Source organism: Poecilia mexicana, unplaced genomic scaffold, assembly GCF_051168715.1.
Source record: "Poecilia mexicana isolate PSO_F unplaced genomic scaffold, ASM5116871v1 scaffold_7, whole genome shotgun sequence".
NCBI classification, from domain to species: domain Eukaryota; kingdom Metazoa; phylum Chordata; class Actinopteri; order Cyprinodontiformes; family Poeciliidae; genus Poecilia; species Poecilia mexicana.
This window is the reverse complement of record NW_028263376.1, coordinates 28,724,001-28,738,336: the sequence shown is the minus strand read 5'-3', so window position 1 is coordinate 28,738,336 and position 14,336 is coordinate 28,724,001. Positions and strand designations below refer to the sequence as shown.

The 14,336-nt window shown below is 41.5% G+C and overlaps 2 protein-coding genes across 3 annotated transcripts in view; both read right to left on the bottom strand.

Annotated features, from left to right (window-relative positions):
* Positions 1-681, bottom strand: part of LOC148158461 (copine-5-like) — a 34,110-nt gene extending 33,429 nt beyond the window's left edge. Inside the window, exon 1 of the mRNA XM_088007543.1 lies at positions 665-681. Coding sequence (XP_087863669.1) covers positions 665-681 — 17 coding nt within the window. The remainder of the gene's footprint in view (positions 1-664) is intronic.
* Positions 682-4,384: 3,703 nt separating this feature from the next.
* Positions 4,385-12,135, bottom strand: LOC106934266 (uncharacterized). 2 transcript variants are annotated; one of them, XR_015763835.1, is made up of 2 exons: positions 4,575-12,135; positions 4,385-4,449 (listed from the first exon to the last, which is right to left on the bottom strand). XR_015763835.1 is itself a non-coding variant. In XM_088007398.1 (2 exons), the coding sequence occupies exon 2, from the start codon at positions 10,988-10,990 to the stop codon at positions 4,967-4,969; it is 6,024 nt and encodes a 2,007-aa protein (XP_087863524.1). In that variant the 5' UTR covers positions 10,991-11,791; positions 11,917-12,135; the 3' UTR covers positions 4,385-4,966. The 2 variants fall into 2 exon arrangements, 1 of the variants encoding a protein (XP_087863524.1); XM_088007398.1 differs by having other exon boundaries at positions 4,385-11,791; positions 11,917-12,135.
* Positions 12,136-14,336: the final 2,201 nt, after the last annotated feature.

Sequence of the window (14,336 nt, the reverse complement as noted above, 5' to 3'; positions counted from 1 at the left end):
AATTGTAAACTCTTGCATGCATCAATTGCTTCCACTGCTGTTTTATCACATGTCACATCATAATGATACTTGGGAATGCTGAACAGTTATTCCCTATGAAAGTAATAGCCCTTGTTTTATTGCTTGAGTCATGACAAATTTTGCATTTCTTCACTATTTCTCCCTGAAATTTTCTCCCTCGTGCACAAGCTCAGGTGAATCTCAGCTTTCACTGATGAAACTGATGACAGCGCCCCCTTCTGACTGGAGGACAGAAGTGGGTGCTGCGTGCTGTAGCGCGCATGCTTTGAAGCAACTGAAACACCGGAGCAGCGGTAGTTTGGAAAGTTTGTGCGGCCTCGTCATTGTTAAGCCGAAGCTAATACATTTATCTTTTCAGTACCTCAGTGCCACCGCGTCTTTTATGTTCTTCGCCCCTCTTATGGGCAAGTGAGGGAGCTAACCCCGAAGACGAGGAAATTTCTCCCCTGTGTTTTCAAACTACGGTCAGAAGACAGAGGAATGGTCAACACTATGAACAAGAAATAGATCATGTTAGAGCTAGGAATTTAGATAGATAGACAGATATTATTTAAAGTCAAGGCTATGCTGGTGATTTATTATGTACAGACAAAATGTCTCACCAGATTCAACTTCTCTGTTGGAGTGCTCAACTGCAACAAACCTTGGGAGCAGCCCCATGATCTATTGGCTCTTGCCTCAAGGCAAAAAGCTGAAAAAAAAATTCCACAAAAACAACACAAAGAGATTGATTGCGCTATACAAAGCAGTATGGTACACACTCAAAAAAACAAGCCCCGCACCATGCAGCCATGGAAACCAGAGACAATAAAGAATGCTTTAAATGTTTTTGAAGGCAGTTGGCAGGAAACAATCATAAAAAAAAGAGATTCGAATAAAAGAGGCTTCTTCTGCAGACATCGCCTAACCAATGAAAGCAAAACTTTATGAGCATACCTTTTGCAACATGATCCGCTTAATCCTGAGCTGTTCTGCCTAAAAAGGATAACAATGGAGCTACTTTTTATGGAGAAAATTAATTTGGTGGTTGGTGGGCATAGAGTTAATTGTGCTCAAAATACCAGAGTGACATTTTAAATCTCCAATTGAAACTGTGATTCTTCTTCTGGCCTAATAAAACTAAATTAGATAGCGAGTAACTGCTTCATGTTGCAGTAGATATGAGCCAAATTGGTTCTGTGTCTGTTGTAGTAATTTTTCTTGTGACACCAGTGCAACGTGCTTGGAAATCTTAAAAACTTTCCAATTAGTTTAACTGTGTAGTGTGATTTTAGGAGTTGTTTATTATGAGCATTCGTTCAGGTTGAGGCACGCCAGATTTTATTATTTGGGAAAATAATACATGCTTTCTGATGTTCAAATTAACATGATAGAGCTGCACTTTCCGCTGCAGCAGCTGTTTGACTATTACCCAGTAAATGCAGCACTCAGTACTCATGCCAGAGTTTCTTACTGGAACAAACTTTGAATATTTTTTCGTTCTCAGTCACTTTGGATAAAAGCATCTACTAAATGATTAAGAAGGAAATGGACACGCAGCCAGAGCCAACAGCAGAACCGTGGTGGAGTGCTTCAGTTTGAATAAATTTTATTCCTCCCTTCATTTTTTGTCTCTTTTTAAATTGTTTTGTACATAGGTACCAGGGTAAAAAAAAAATTAGTCGTCCCAATTAATAAGGCCATATTCTCATGTAAAAGCACGATGCAGGCAGAAGCTTCGCAGCATGAAACTGCTCGATAATCAATCATTTCACCTAACATTTTAACTAGAGACATTTCTCTCATGGTACAGTAATCTTGTTTCCATGTATAATAATGCAAAATCACACACATATGAGTTTTGGTCCTGGTAATTGATTGTGAGCAGTGGGCAATAAATAAACTAAATGCACAGTAGCTGGAAAAAAAAATAAAAAATCCCTGTCCCTTTAGGCGACGGCGGGATTTCAATGAATATAGATGAGAGTTTGGGACTGAATCCAAGCGCGTGTAATTTTGTAACCCTGGACATAAAATCTTCTGACTAAGGGATCTACGAAAGACAGGACAGATGCAACATTGCTGGGGTGTTAGCCTTGGGCTGACCTGACAACAGTTGGAAAACTGTCAGAGTAATTATCAGTGGAGATAACAAAACTCTCCGTGATTTAATGGCTTTCAGTGGCCACCTGTTTTTGTATGGTGTCCATTAGCTCCAAACAATTACCTTTCTCTTTATCCCATCTCCCAAAGCAGAGAGTGGATCACTTAAAAAGGAGGAGAGCAGGAAAACATGACATCCAATTAGACCTTCATGCACCTATGCATGGTCACATTCAACTCCTTATTGCATGAAGCAATTATAAGTCGGCTCATTATGTAAAGCAGTACAAATTAAATCCAGCATCTTGTTGCGCACATGGCCAGAGTGGCCATGTTTGAGCCTCACCATTGGCATTAATCTGATCTCACTAAAGCGAGGCTGCATATTTCAAAACGTTAACTACTTCCTCTGAGGAATCCCCCGTGGAATAAGAAAAGATCATTATCCTCAAAGCTACACAAGAAGTTTGCTGATGGAGAATGAGGTTCATTGAAAGTAGGACAAACGTAATTAGATACAGTAGCTTCTCGTTCCCAGCTGCATTTCATTGACAAGACTTCTTTCTTGTCATTAGCAGGGACAACCTTACTTCAGGTGTCTTAATGAAAATAGTAAAGTTTTCTATTACTCCAAAATTTTACAGTGTTTGCTAAAACCGCTGAAACTCTCCTATTAGCTTGTGCACTCGATGTGTAGCAGCTCTCTGCATAATTGCTTGTTGAATAAACAAATACTTAAAATTAATTTCACTTGAGACTAAAAAAAAAACGACAACAATATACTTTTAATGAATTCCTTGATCAGCTTGATTAGCTCTGCATGCTTCAGCTGAAGGCTGCTGGACTTCTATGGTCCTCAACGCCATTTGAAAGGCTTGTTTAATTGTAGTAGATGGATGAAGAGTTTAACGCTTAAAGCACCCTTCACATTGTTGGCACCCCTAAAATTAAACCCACCTTAAATTACAGTTACAGATTAATTTACTGAGGAAAAAATTGCTGCAGTGAGCTTTGAAATATATTATTTTACCTCATTTTTCTTCCTCCTGTTTCCGGTGGGAAATCAAACTTGACCCCGTTTGCTAGTTGAAGTGGTTTTATGTTATTTTTTTATTGCTCCGACTGTAGATCTGAGACCGTCTACAGTCGGAGCAATAAAAAAAACTGGAAGACTTTCAAGTTCGATGTTATGCTGATTTTACTACACCATATTGCAAGCACTTACTCATAATCTTTTGAACGTGGGTGTCATCTTGATCATTTCCCTTTTGATCCTTTAGGTTTTGCATGATTTCAACCACATTTAACAGTTTCAGGTTGTTTATGAAAATTTTTGACAAATTATCCAGAATTACATTTGTGAGGTCAAACACGAATGTTGGATAAGAAACTCTGGCTCACAGTTTCTGGTCTATGATTTTTACCTCAATGTCCAATTGAGGTCAGGGCTCTGTTATGTTCTTCTTCACCAAACGTTCGTCTTTATTGACTTTGCCTTGTGCCCTGCAGCCCAGTCATGTTGGATCAGGAAGGTACCATCTCCAAATTGTTAAATATCTCCTGGCATCTGCTAAGCCCTGATTCATCTACTGGATCGCCAGACAAAGAGCTTTGATTTATCGCTCCAGAGAAAATGTCATTGCTACTTTAGAGTTCAGTGGAGACGTGCCATACGCCACTGCATCCAACACTTTGTTGAAGCCACGCTTGCATGCAGCTCTTCTTCCACAGAAGCTAATTTCATGACGCTTCCTGTTGCTCACTCTGTTGTAGCTGTTGACTCTGCAGAAAGTTGGCAACTTCTGTGCAACATCTGCTGACCCTGCTCTATTATTTTACACTGTTTGCCACTTTGTGGCTTTATTGCTGTCTTTCCCAATGTCTTCCTCTTTATTATGATGCCACAGTGAGCTGTGGCATCATAATACTGAAATCTAGTAGTGAGGAGGTTTTACAACTAGACATATGCAAAGGGAGCATCCCATCATCCTGAGCATTGACCAATAGCTGCACACCAAGGTGATGGATTTGACAGACCTGTAGAAAAGTGCATCAGGGGTTTAAATAGGTGGATTAATATTTTTGTCAAGATGTGTTTGAGTAAAACAAACAATTTCATTCTAAAAGACTACTGATGCTTCCTATAAAAATCCTAACGAAAGAGTTATATTTTTAAAAACTTATTCGCAAAAAGGGACATAAAAAATGCAAAGAATGACTGAAACTGACTATAGCTGCTCCCAACTTTTCTCACTGGTTGATGAAGATGCAACGCTCCGACTGATGGTTCCAAACGTTTATTAAAGGAATTTTCTGTCACATAAACGCCCAAGACCACCGTGAACACTGCAATAAAGTACACAGTGGCAAATATACATCAGTTAAACCGTCATGTTCTCTTATATAAATTGTTCGAATGAAACTTATTACACATATACAAACACAAGAATATTCCATTCAATTGTCCATACCGTATGCCCCTCCAACCAGAAGGTTAGGAGTTGCTAGAAGTCCATTTCTTCCAAATTTCAGTTCTTTGTCTTTCCTATTACCGCTTGCAAACCAACTGAGCATGAAACGAAACTTACAGCCCTTTATCGAAAGCATCACGTGACCAAGTGATGACGTAATTGCTGAAGTGGTCAGATAACGGTATTAACCAAACCAAACAGTATTTCCTAAAATATACATAAAAATGCTTGACTGCGTTCGCTACACTGCCACCAAAATTACAAAAGGTTTACTTTCACCATATTCAAAGAAATAAAACATGTAATTTTCAATAACTTCAAATTTAACCTTTACCCAAAATTTCCATCAATAGATCTTACAATAGGTGACTGATTTTCATGTTAATGCTGAGCTATTTTGAATAATATTCAACTAACACAACTAATTTCTGCACTGGACGCTCAAGAAATGAAGGTTGTGTTAAGCGTTCACCCTTTGGTCCTAACTTATTTTGGCCTACTTGTATTTTCACCTTTCGCACGAGACCATCATCATCTTCCTGTGCCTCAACTACTCTAGCTAGTGGCCACTCATTTCTGGGAGTGTTTTCATCCTTAACGATAACTACATCTCCAACTTGCACGTTTCGTCTGGTTGCATGCCACTGCTGACGAAGGTTGATGTTGGTTAAGTATTCTCGGCGCCACCTGTTCCAGAACTGTTCTGAGAGATACTGTACTTTGCGCCATCTTTTTCTTGCATACAGATCTTCTTGAACAAACTTTCCTGGAGGTGGAAGGGGTATTGTAGACTTCATAGTAAGTAAGTGGTTGGGTGTCAAGGGTTCAGCACCTTTGGGATCAGTTAGGGTGTTTGTTGTCAGCGGGCGACTGTTGACTATGGACATGGCCTCATAGAAGAACGTTCTTAATGAGGAGTCATCCAGTCTTCCGTTAGCCTGAGCTAGGACAGAGCTCATCACACTCCTTGTCGTCCGAATCTGGCGCTCCCATATGCCTCCCATATGACTGGCTTCGGGAACATTCATAAGGAAGTCACATTCCTTTCTTGCGAGATAGGTCGCAATCCTTTCCTTGTCAAGTTCCATCAAGCACTTTCCCAACTCACTCTTTGCTCCTACAAAATTTGTACCTTGGTCAGATCTAATTTGTCTGACTGTTCCTCTTATTGCAATGAAACATCTTAATGCATTTAGAAATGCATCAGTTGTCAGGTCCTCGAGCATCTCGATATGAATGGCTCTAGAGCTTAGGCATGTTAACAACAGCCCATATCTCTTGTACTCTTTTCTACCTTGCTTCGTGTAAAAAGGACCAAAACAGTCGATGCCTGTATATGAGAAAGGAGGAGATGGCTCTATTCGATCAACAGGCAAGTCAGCCATACGCTGTTCTTCAGTTCGACCCCGCACCCTCCTACAGGTCACGCAACTCCTGATGTGCTTGGCCACAACTTTACTAGCACCCATAATCCAGTAGCCATTGGCTCTGAGATCGTTGAGTGTTTGCCCTCGGCCTTGATGCTGTGTTCTTTTATGGCAATGATCAAGTATCAGATGCGTTACGATGCCTTCTTTCGGGAGTATTACGGGATGTTTGAACTCTAGCGACGCTGATGACCTTCTTAACCTGCCACCAACTCTGAGCACTCTGTCCTCAAGAAACGGATCGAGTTCATACATTTTGTGAGTTCTCCTGAGTTTTTGTGATTGGCTGAGCAGCTTCAGCTCTTCTCCAAATGCTTCCTTTTGTGCCGCCTTGATCAGCACAAGAGCTGCTTTCTTTCGCTCCTCTACTGTAACAGGCCCAGATATGTCCCTATGAGCCAGCCTCTGAATGCGAGCAATGACGTTAAGGCAAGTGACCCAGTCTGAAAACCTTGCCAGCCTTATCAAAAGGTCATTTTCCTGCACAACATCCATTTTCAGGACTTTGACCTCTGGGTCACCTATGAGAAGCTCTGGGGTTGTTGGATTAGTCACAATTTCCTGTTCCCATAAGAACTTAGGTCCCTTTAGCCAATCTGATGCCATTAGATCTGCCACCTTGAGTCCTCTAGATGCATAATCTGCCGGGTTTTGACTTGTTTCAATGTAAAACCATCGATTGGGGTCAGTAGAGTCTATAATCTTCTGGATCCGGTTCGCAACAAAGACGTGAAAACGCCGGGCCTCATTCTTGATATACCCCAGTACCACTTGTGAATCCGTCCAAAAGTACTCAGCATCGATTTTCAAGTCAAGCTCTTCTCTGAGAACTTTACTTATGGCTGCAGAGATTGTGGCAGCGGTGAGTTCTAGACGTGGTATACTGACAATCTTCATGGGTGCTACCCTAGCCTTGGCCATAACTAAAGTGCAATGCACTTGTTCTTCAGCCACGATCCTGATATACGAGCACTGCCCATAGCCATCGTTACTGGCATCAGAAAAGTGATGCAGCTCTATCTTCTGGATCGTGCCAAGATTGTTGGGAACAAAGCACCTTGTTATTTGAATGGTTTGAAGATTGTTCAGATCATTGAGCCATGTCTCCCACTTCGGCCTTAACTCTGGTGGGACAAGCTCATCCCAACCTACACCTCGCTTGCACATTTCTTGCAAGATTCTTTTCCCAGTCAAGATGTAGGGGGCCAGAAATCCTAGCGGATCATATATGCTGGCGACTGTGGATAAGATGCCTCGTCGAGTGGCTGTTCTTTCTTGTTGGACCACATTGAATGAGAAGACATCCATTTCAATGTTCCACTTAACTCCTAGCACTCTCTGAGCTGGTAGCTCTGTGTAGTTTAAGTCCACGTCCTTGACTTGTGGAGCACGCTCACTCTCTGGAATGCTCTCCAAGACCACTTCGTTATTGCAAATAAACTTGTGCAGACGCAGCTGTCCCTTCTGACAGACTTCTCTTGCTTCATGGACAAGTTGCTTGGCCTTTTCCACGGTATCCAAACTGACAAGACCATCATCCACATAAAAGTTTCTACGGATGAAGCTTGCTGCCATGGGGTACTCATGCTCATATTTGGTGGCGAGGTATTTCATGCCGTAATTCGCACAACCTGGCGATGATGCCGCTCCAAATATGTGCACCCTCATGCGGTATTCCTTGGGCTCACTCGCTGTGTTCCCATTCTCCCACCACAGGAACCTCATGAAATCCCGATCTTCTTGAATGACATGAAAGCGGTGGAACATTTTCTCCACGTCGCAGTTGATTGCAATTGGATACTGTCGGAACCGACACAGCACTCCAGTCAAGGCGTTGGTTAAATCCGGTCCCGTGAGAAGGTGGTCATTCAACGAAGTGCCTTCATATTTGGCAGAGCAGTCGAAGACAACTCTGATCTTTTCTGGCTTTCGCGGGTGGTACACTCCATGGTGTGGTATGTACCAGGTGTTCCCATCCTTTGATGTTGCATGGACTTCCTCTGCATCACCATCTTTGAAAACATTGACCATGAACTGATCATAGTCCTCCTTGTATTTGGGATTTTTGTCCATTTTCCCTTTCAGATGTTTCAGCCTAACTGTGGCTAAATGCTTGTTGCTAGGGAGCTGGGGGCGCTCTCTGAAAGGCAGAGGCATCTCCAGATATCCATTGTCATTATGATGGATTCCCTCTTTCAGAATTTGTAGGAACTGAATATCTTCTTGGGAGATCGTTCCATCTGTAGGATTTGTATCCTGAAAATCTCTCTCAAGAGCCTTAATCGCACATGCGGGTGTAATAGGTGGAATTTCCTTTACAGAGATGCGATAGCAGAATCCTGCATTTATTCCTCCACCAGTATTAGGTGTTTTGGCACCAACCACGCTCCACCCGAGGTCTGTTTTCACTGCATATGGCTCATGCTCCGCTCCTGATACGACTTCTTTCGGTTTTAGAGCTCTGACGCAATCGTAGCCTATTAGCAGTCCAGCAGGACAGTCTAGCAGGTCTGGCATCTCATCAGCTATGTTAAGCAAGTGTGTCCATCCTTTGGCTGTTTTTCGAGTTGGAATGCTGGTCTTCTCCAACGGAATATCGTCTCGAGTGTAAGCTGGTGGTAGTTCAATGCATTCTTCGGAACTGTATCCTCTGACCTTTAACCCACAGGCTCTGTGACAATTCACTATTGACCTGTCAGTCATTGTTGACAACTTGAGCTTAATTGGCTCAGTGTGTGCTTCTAGTTTTTCACACACGTCTTCAGTGACAAATGTATTGCTACTTTGTGTATCTAACAGAGCATACACTAAGATCTCTGGGCTACTTTTGACAGTACTAGACAGCCACACTGGGACTATCATTGAAGTGCGGTCAGCATTCGCCATGTTCATACTACACGAAGCAGTAGCGTTACTGTCTCTCTGTTGGTTGGCTTCAGACTTCTCCACTTGAGCCGGTTCGTCATGAAGCGGAGTTGGATGGCCTTTTCTACAAACATTGCATGTAGCCTTTTTCCGACAATCTTTTGCAACATGGCCAACTCTCAAGCAGGCGAAGCACATTTTGTTGGTTTTCACAAACGCTTTCTTCTCTTCAAGAGTCAGAGCAGCAAACTTTTCACATTTGTAAATGAAGTGGTTTTCTTGACAGCATATGCATTTTATTTGCTTCTTTGTTTGAGCAGCAGATGAATTATCTGTTGAGCTTGCTGATTCACCTGAATCCTTAGCTGGAGGATCTTTCCCTTGAGCAACCTTTGTTGTTGTCACGAGGGTTCTGACTTTGATGCGTTTTACTTCTGTGCCTGGTTTCTCATCTGTCTTCTTCAAAGCATGAAGCGAGGAAACCGGGTTGCAGGCAATGCGTGCCTCCTCGGCTAAGAAGTTTGAGAATGCTTCAAAACTTGGGTATGGCTTGCAGTCATCCAATTCCTTGGTGACGATTCGATTCCATCGAGTGGTTGTCCAGTCAGGAAGTTTCTGAAGCAGCTTTTGATTCTCCTCACAATCGTCTAGAACTTTAAGACCTGATATATGAGGCATTGCATTTTTGCATGAAACAAGAAAATCACTGAACTCTCTTAGTTTTAGTGGCTCTTTTGGTCCTATCTTGGGCCAGCTACTAAGTTTACTCCTAAAGGCTCTTTGCACTATGAATGGGTGCCCATAGCGCTTGTTCAGTGCATCCCAGGCTTGCGTATATGCTTCATTATCACTTCGGTAAAAAGTTCCTTCCAGCACAGACAGCGCATCTCCACTTATATATTTTCTGAGATAAAACAGTCTATGTGCTGGGCTTGTACAGGTAGTCTCTATCAAGGCTTTAAAGCTAGTACGCCATTCAGTAAATTTCAGAGGATCGCCAGTAAAAACGGATGGCTCCGGTGCCGGAAGTCTTGTTAACATCAGAGATTCTTTGAAGGCTTGCACTAGTGTCGCATCATTCAGCTTTTGCTCTGATTGTTTTTCAGAACGAGGAGAGACTGGTGTTTCATGGACAATCTGAGCACATGGCACTGGGTTATGTTGAGTTTGGAACTGCCCTGGAGACAGAGTTATACTTTTCCTTTCTCCTTGGAGCTGACTTGGAGGCAGAGTTATTTCTTGCTTTTCTCCTGTTTCTCCGTTCATTTTCATTTCCTCCTCCTCATACACATCATATTCAGCTTGCATAGCTTCCAGATCCCTTTGGTTTTCCAGCATTTTCAACTTCTCTTGCTGAGCAAACACTTCCTTTCTTTGTGCAGCTATTTCACTCTCTCTGTTTATTTCAGCACGTTTGGATGCTAAACGTGCAGCTACTTCTGTTTTTTTAATTGACATTTGACTTCCTGCTACGCTACCTGCGCCAGCTCTCGATACAGTAGACCCATATACTGATTTGGCATCGTCTCTCTGAAGTAATTTAACGAGTGATTTCTTCACTGCGGCAGCATCGAACTCTTTGCCTATTTCTGAGCAACGTATTTTCAACAGAGCAACTACTTCCTTAGTTACTGAGGTGCAGCTATCCATTCGCCGTCTTATGTCTTGGCTTGGTGTGGTCAATGCACGTAAGCTGTCATACTCCTGCTTTAGGTGTGACTCATATCTTTCTAAAGTAGCTGTCATACTTTCAAGACTCTCTTTGTCACATTCTTTTTTGAGTTGGCTCCTAATGTACTGAACCTCACCTTTGAAGCTGACATAAGTTAACATAAACTTTCTTTCCTTTTTTGCACTCTCTTCTTTTGCATAGTTAAGCCATTTTTCGCTTGGTCTACGCTCTCTTTCTGATCGCCTAAGTTGTTCAGATTCAGAAATTGGTTCCTGACTCTCTACGCTATGTGCTTGCAGACTGTTATCAATTTCAGCAATGCGTTCTGTCATTTGGTCTCTTAATGTTGCATCTGTTTCAGTTTCTAACTTGGTTTGTAAGTCTATTTTTTCTTCTTCAAGAGCCTGAATTACTCCCTCAAGTACAAGAGCACTCTCTTCACTTTGATCCATTTTCTGAATTATTAATAATAAAAATCTTAAGCAAAACCTTAAGCTAAACTTGCTCTATAAGTAATCCTCAGTATTAATTTCAAATATCAAGCATACACATATAGAACCAAACAGGAAATCCAAAGTAGGAATATCTAGTTCCTTAATAACACAGGCCAGAAATATTCACACAAAATATGCACACAATGGCCTTTCACACTTAATTTCAAATATTTACAAGTGATACTGTTTCTTATCAACTAAAACCTGAAAGCCAAAGGCTTGGTGATACCACTCACGACCACGGCGCGCTGTTGCTCTTGTGATTACTTGTGGAAACGGCGCAGTCTCAATCCTTGCCCTGATTGCAAGCCGCCGCCATATTTTGCAAGTCACTGCAATCGCAACGATCCGAGCAGATTGCAAGGTTGAAAGACGAGCGGTAGTTTTCTTCAAGCTGCAGGCGAGTTGTAGTCTTCAAGCTGCAACGGTCCTTTTTCCCTCTCCCCCATCCATCTCAGCATGGCTGGCGAGAAGTTCACAGCTTGCTTTCACCGTGCGGTCTCCCTCGTTGTTCTCTGGCTTCGAGCTGAGCTGCATACGGTGCACGTGTTCACTGCATACGGTGCACGTGTTCTCTGCATACGGTGCACGTGTTCTCTTCATACGGTTAACGTGTTCACTTCATACGGTTAACGTGTTCACTATAGCTGCTCCCAACTTTTCTCACTGGTTGATGAAGATGCAACGCTCCGACTGATGGTTCCAAACGTTTATTAAAGGAATTTTCTGTCACATAAACGCCCAAGACCACCGTGAACACTGCAATAAAGTACACAGTGGCAAATATACATCAGTTAAACCGTCATGTTCTCTTATATAAATTGTTCGAATGAAACTTATTACACATATACAAACACAAGAATATTCCATTCAATTGTCCATACCGTATGCCCCTCCAACCAGAAGGTTAGGAGTTGCTAGAAGTCCATTTCTTCCAAATTTCAGTTCTTTGTCTTTCCTATTACCGCTTGCAAACCAACTGAGCATGAAACGAAACTTACAGCCCTTTATCGAAAGCATCACGTGACCAAGTGATGACGTAATTGCTGAAGTGGTCAGATAACGGTATTAACCAAACCAAACAGTATTTCCTAAAATATACATAAAAATGCTTGACTGCGTTCGCTACACTGACGTAAACATGTTGATTTTATCAAAGTCCTGCAGTCATCTTTTGATTTCATTAAAAAGTATATTTGCGCTTCAGGGAAACAGAAAGTGAGAAATCACCATTAAAAAAATCCCTTTCATGGTCTGATCAAATTAAAATGCAAATGTATAGATTTTTAAAATGTTTTAGTTACATTTAATTTATAGAAATTTATTCCATTGCTTTTGTATAAACAATAAAACCATTGGGGGTTTTTGTTCTCCGCAAAATGTTTGGGTTCAAATCAAAAGTTGGACTTCAGAGCAAAGCAGTGCTGCAGGAATAAAAGATCAATATAATTAACTGTTGTTTACAAGTCATATCCACTTTAAATAATGGCTTCTGTATTGGCTATTATGGAAGCCTATAGAGCATGCCACGACTAAATCAAGAAGGCATTATTTGAATTTGCAAAGCGTAATAGAAAATAAGTGAGTCCTCTTCAATCTTATCTGTAAGTTCTTACAGGCTTTTCTAACCGTGTCAAGATTGGCGGAGAAAACAACAACTGGGAAATGTTTCGCTGACATCAACTCCGATGGAATCAAATAATTGGAAATTCATTCACCCTCTTAAACAAAGAGAACAAATTACTTCTCTTTAGGAGAGTGACAGTAAATGCTGCTTTATATGGTTTTTCAATTACGCTCACGCTTATTGCAGGATATTTTATTTCCATTCAAACCTGATTGGTTTTTAAACGGTAGCAAGAAGAAGAACGTGAAATGGGTGGTTTGAGGTCGACTGACTCTTCACTTACTCCCCTGCCTTAAGGCCGACTCTGCTTTCACTGAGGACACACGTTGTCTATCCATTCAAGCTTCACGGGGTCAACAGGTCAACCTTTTTGTCTTATGCACCCTGAAGCAGTCCTTACAGGTCAACGTTTAAAAAAAAAAGCAAACAGTGGCTGCATACGCTCTTGGGGAATCTGACCAACCCCTTTAGAAGTAATAAAAATCTTCTAAAGATTTTTAAATAGGAAAAACTTCTTATTTTTCTCATGGGATGAAAATCTACAAATATCTGACATCAAAGCTAAATTATCAGGGGAACATCTGATAAACTCTGATGTATGGCTGTGTTTGATGACTGGAAATCATTTTTGGTTGTCTCACAATCCCAAATACCCACAATTGTGTCACGTCCGAATTCAGATTAATGCTGTATTTTTGTGAAGCACAAAATTGGAGCCTTCGTCAAATTTCAAACCCGTTCTGCCCCTTTCCATTAGCAGAACACCAATAACTTTCACTGGGAAGGAGCCAGGTGTCTTATTCTACTTCTCCATCTGTTAAATTATTCAGATTTAACCAGGGATCTCTGTGAGCTGGCGGTTCTTGCAGCAGCAGAGCGCTCCCAGGGCAGCCATCTCACCGGCACTGACAGAAACTCCGTCATAAACCTGCTGTTCTGCTAGTTATAATAAATGAGTATGCACATACACTGTGACTTCTCAGTTTCAGACTGGGTTTTGGTGTGGAACTCATGTCCGACCCAAGAATAATATTACTGCTAATTACACGGAGACAGGTCTGGGTTTGTGGAGGGAAAACCGAAGGAAAAGCTCTCTGGTTTGATATGGGTGTTATATCCCTGGTGCAGAGCTCTGCACAGACTCTTCTTTGCATTCAAAGCCATTTCCTCTCGTCTTTTAGTTCCCTCTGAACAAATGACGGTACATTGTGTGGACAATCATGGTACCAATGATGCGCGACACATTTTTTGACACATTTGAAACATTTTTCATGGCCTAAAATTATACCAATCCAGATGTAAATTGTGCTAAATATGAAAACAGCTTTGTTTTTGCACCATGTAATTAATAATTCATATTTGAAACTAACAGAAATTTGATTTTCCCTATTATGTAATAAGCCATCAGAGACATGCTTTAATTGAAATCTCTTTCCAGGTGCACAGCCCAGGGGACAAAGTCATCATCTCTTAAAGTGTTTGTTTCCGACGGAGCCATGATGAATTCGTAGCCTTCACCGTGTCATTTTTAACGTGTGAATACTTTCAAACAGTCACTGAAAGGAGGAGAAAACAATGAGAGAAACCACATATGGCTAACTTTTTTTTCTCCTTCCAGCAAAAAGGCACAACAAGCTTTTTAATAAAGTTGTGGCTTTAAAACAGAGGGGAGCTTCC

Excerpts from the sequence above, each read along its gene's own strand:
- LOC106934266 (XM_088007398.1), bottom strand. The coding sequence starts at position 10,990 with ATGGATCAAAGTGAAGAGAGTGCTCTTGTACTTGAGGGAGTAATTCAG.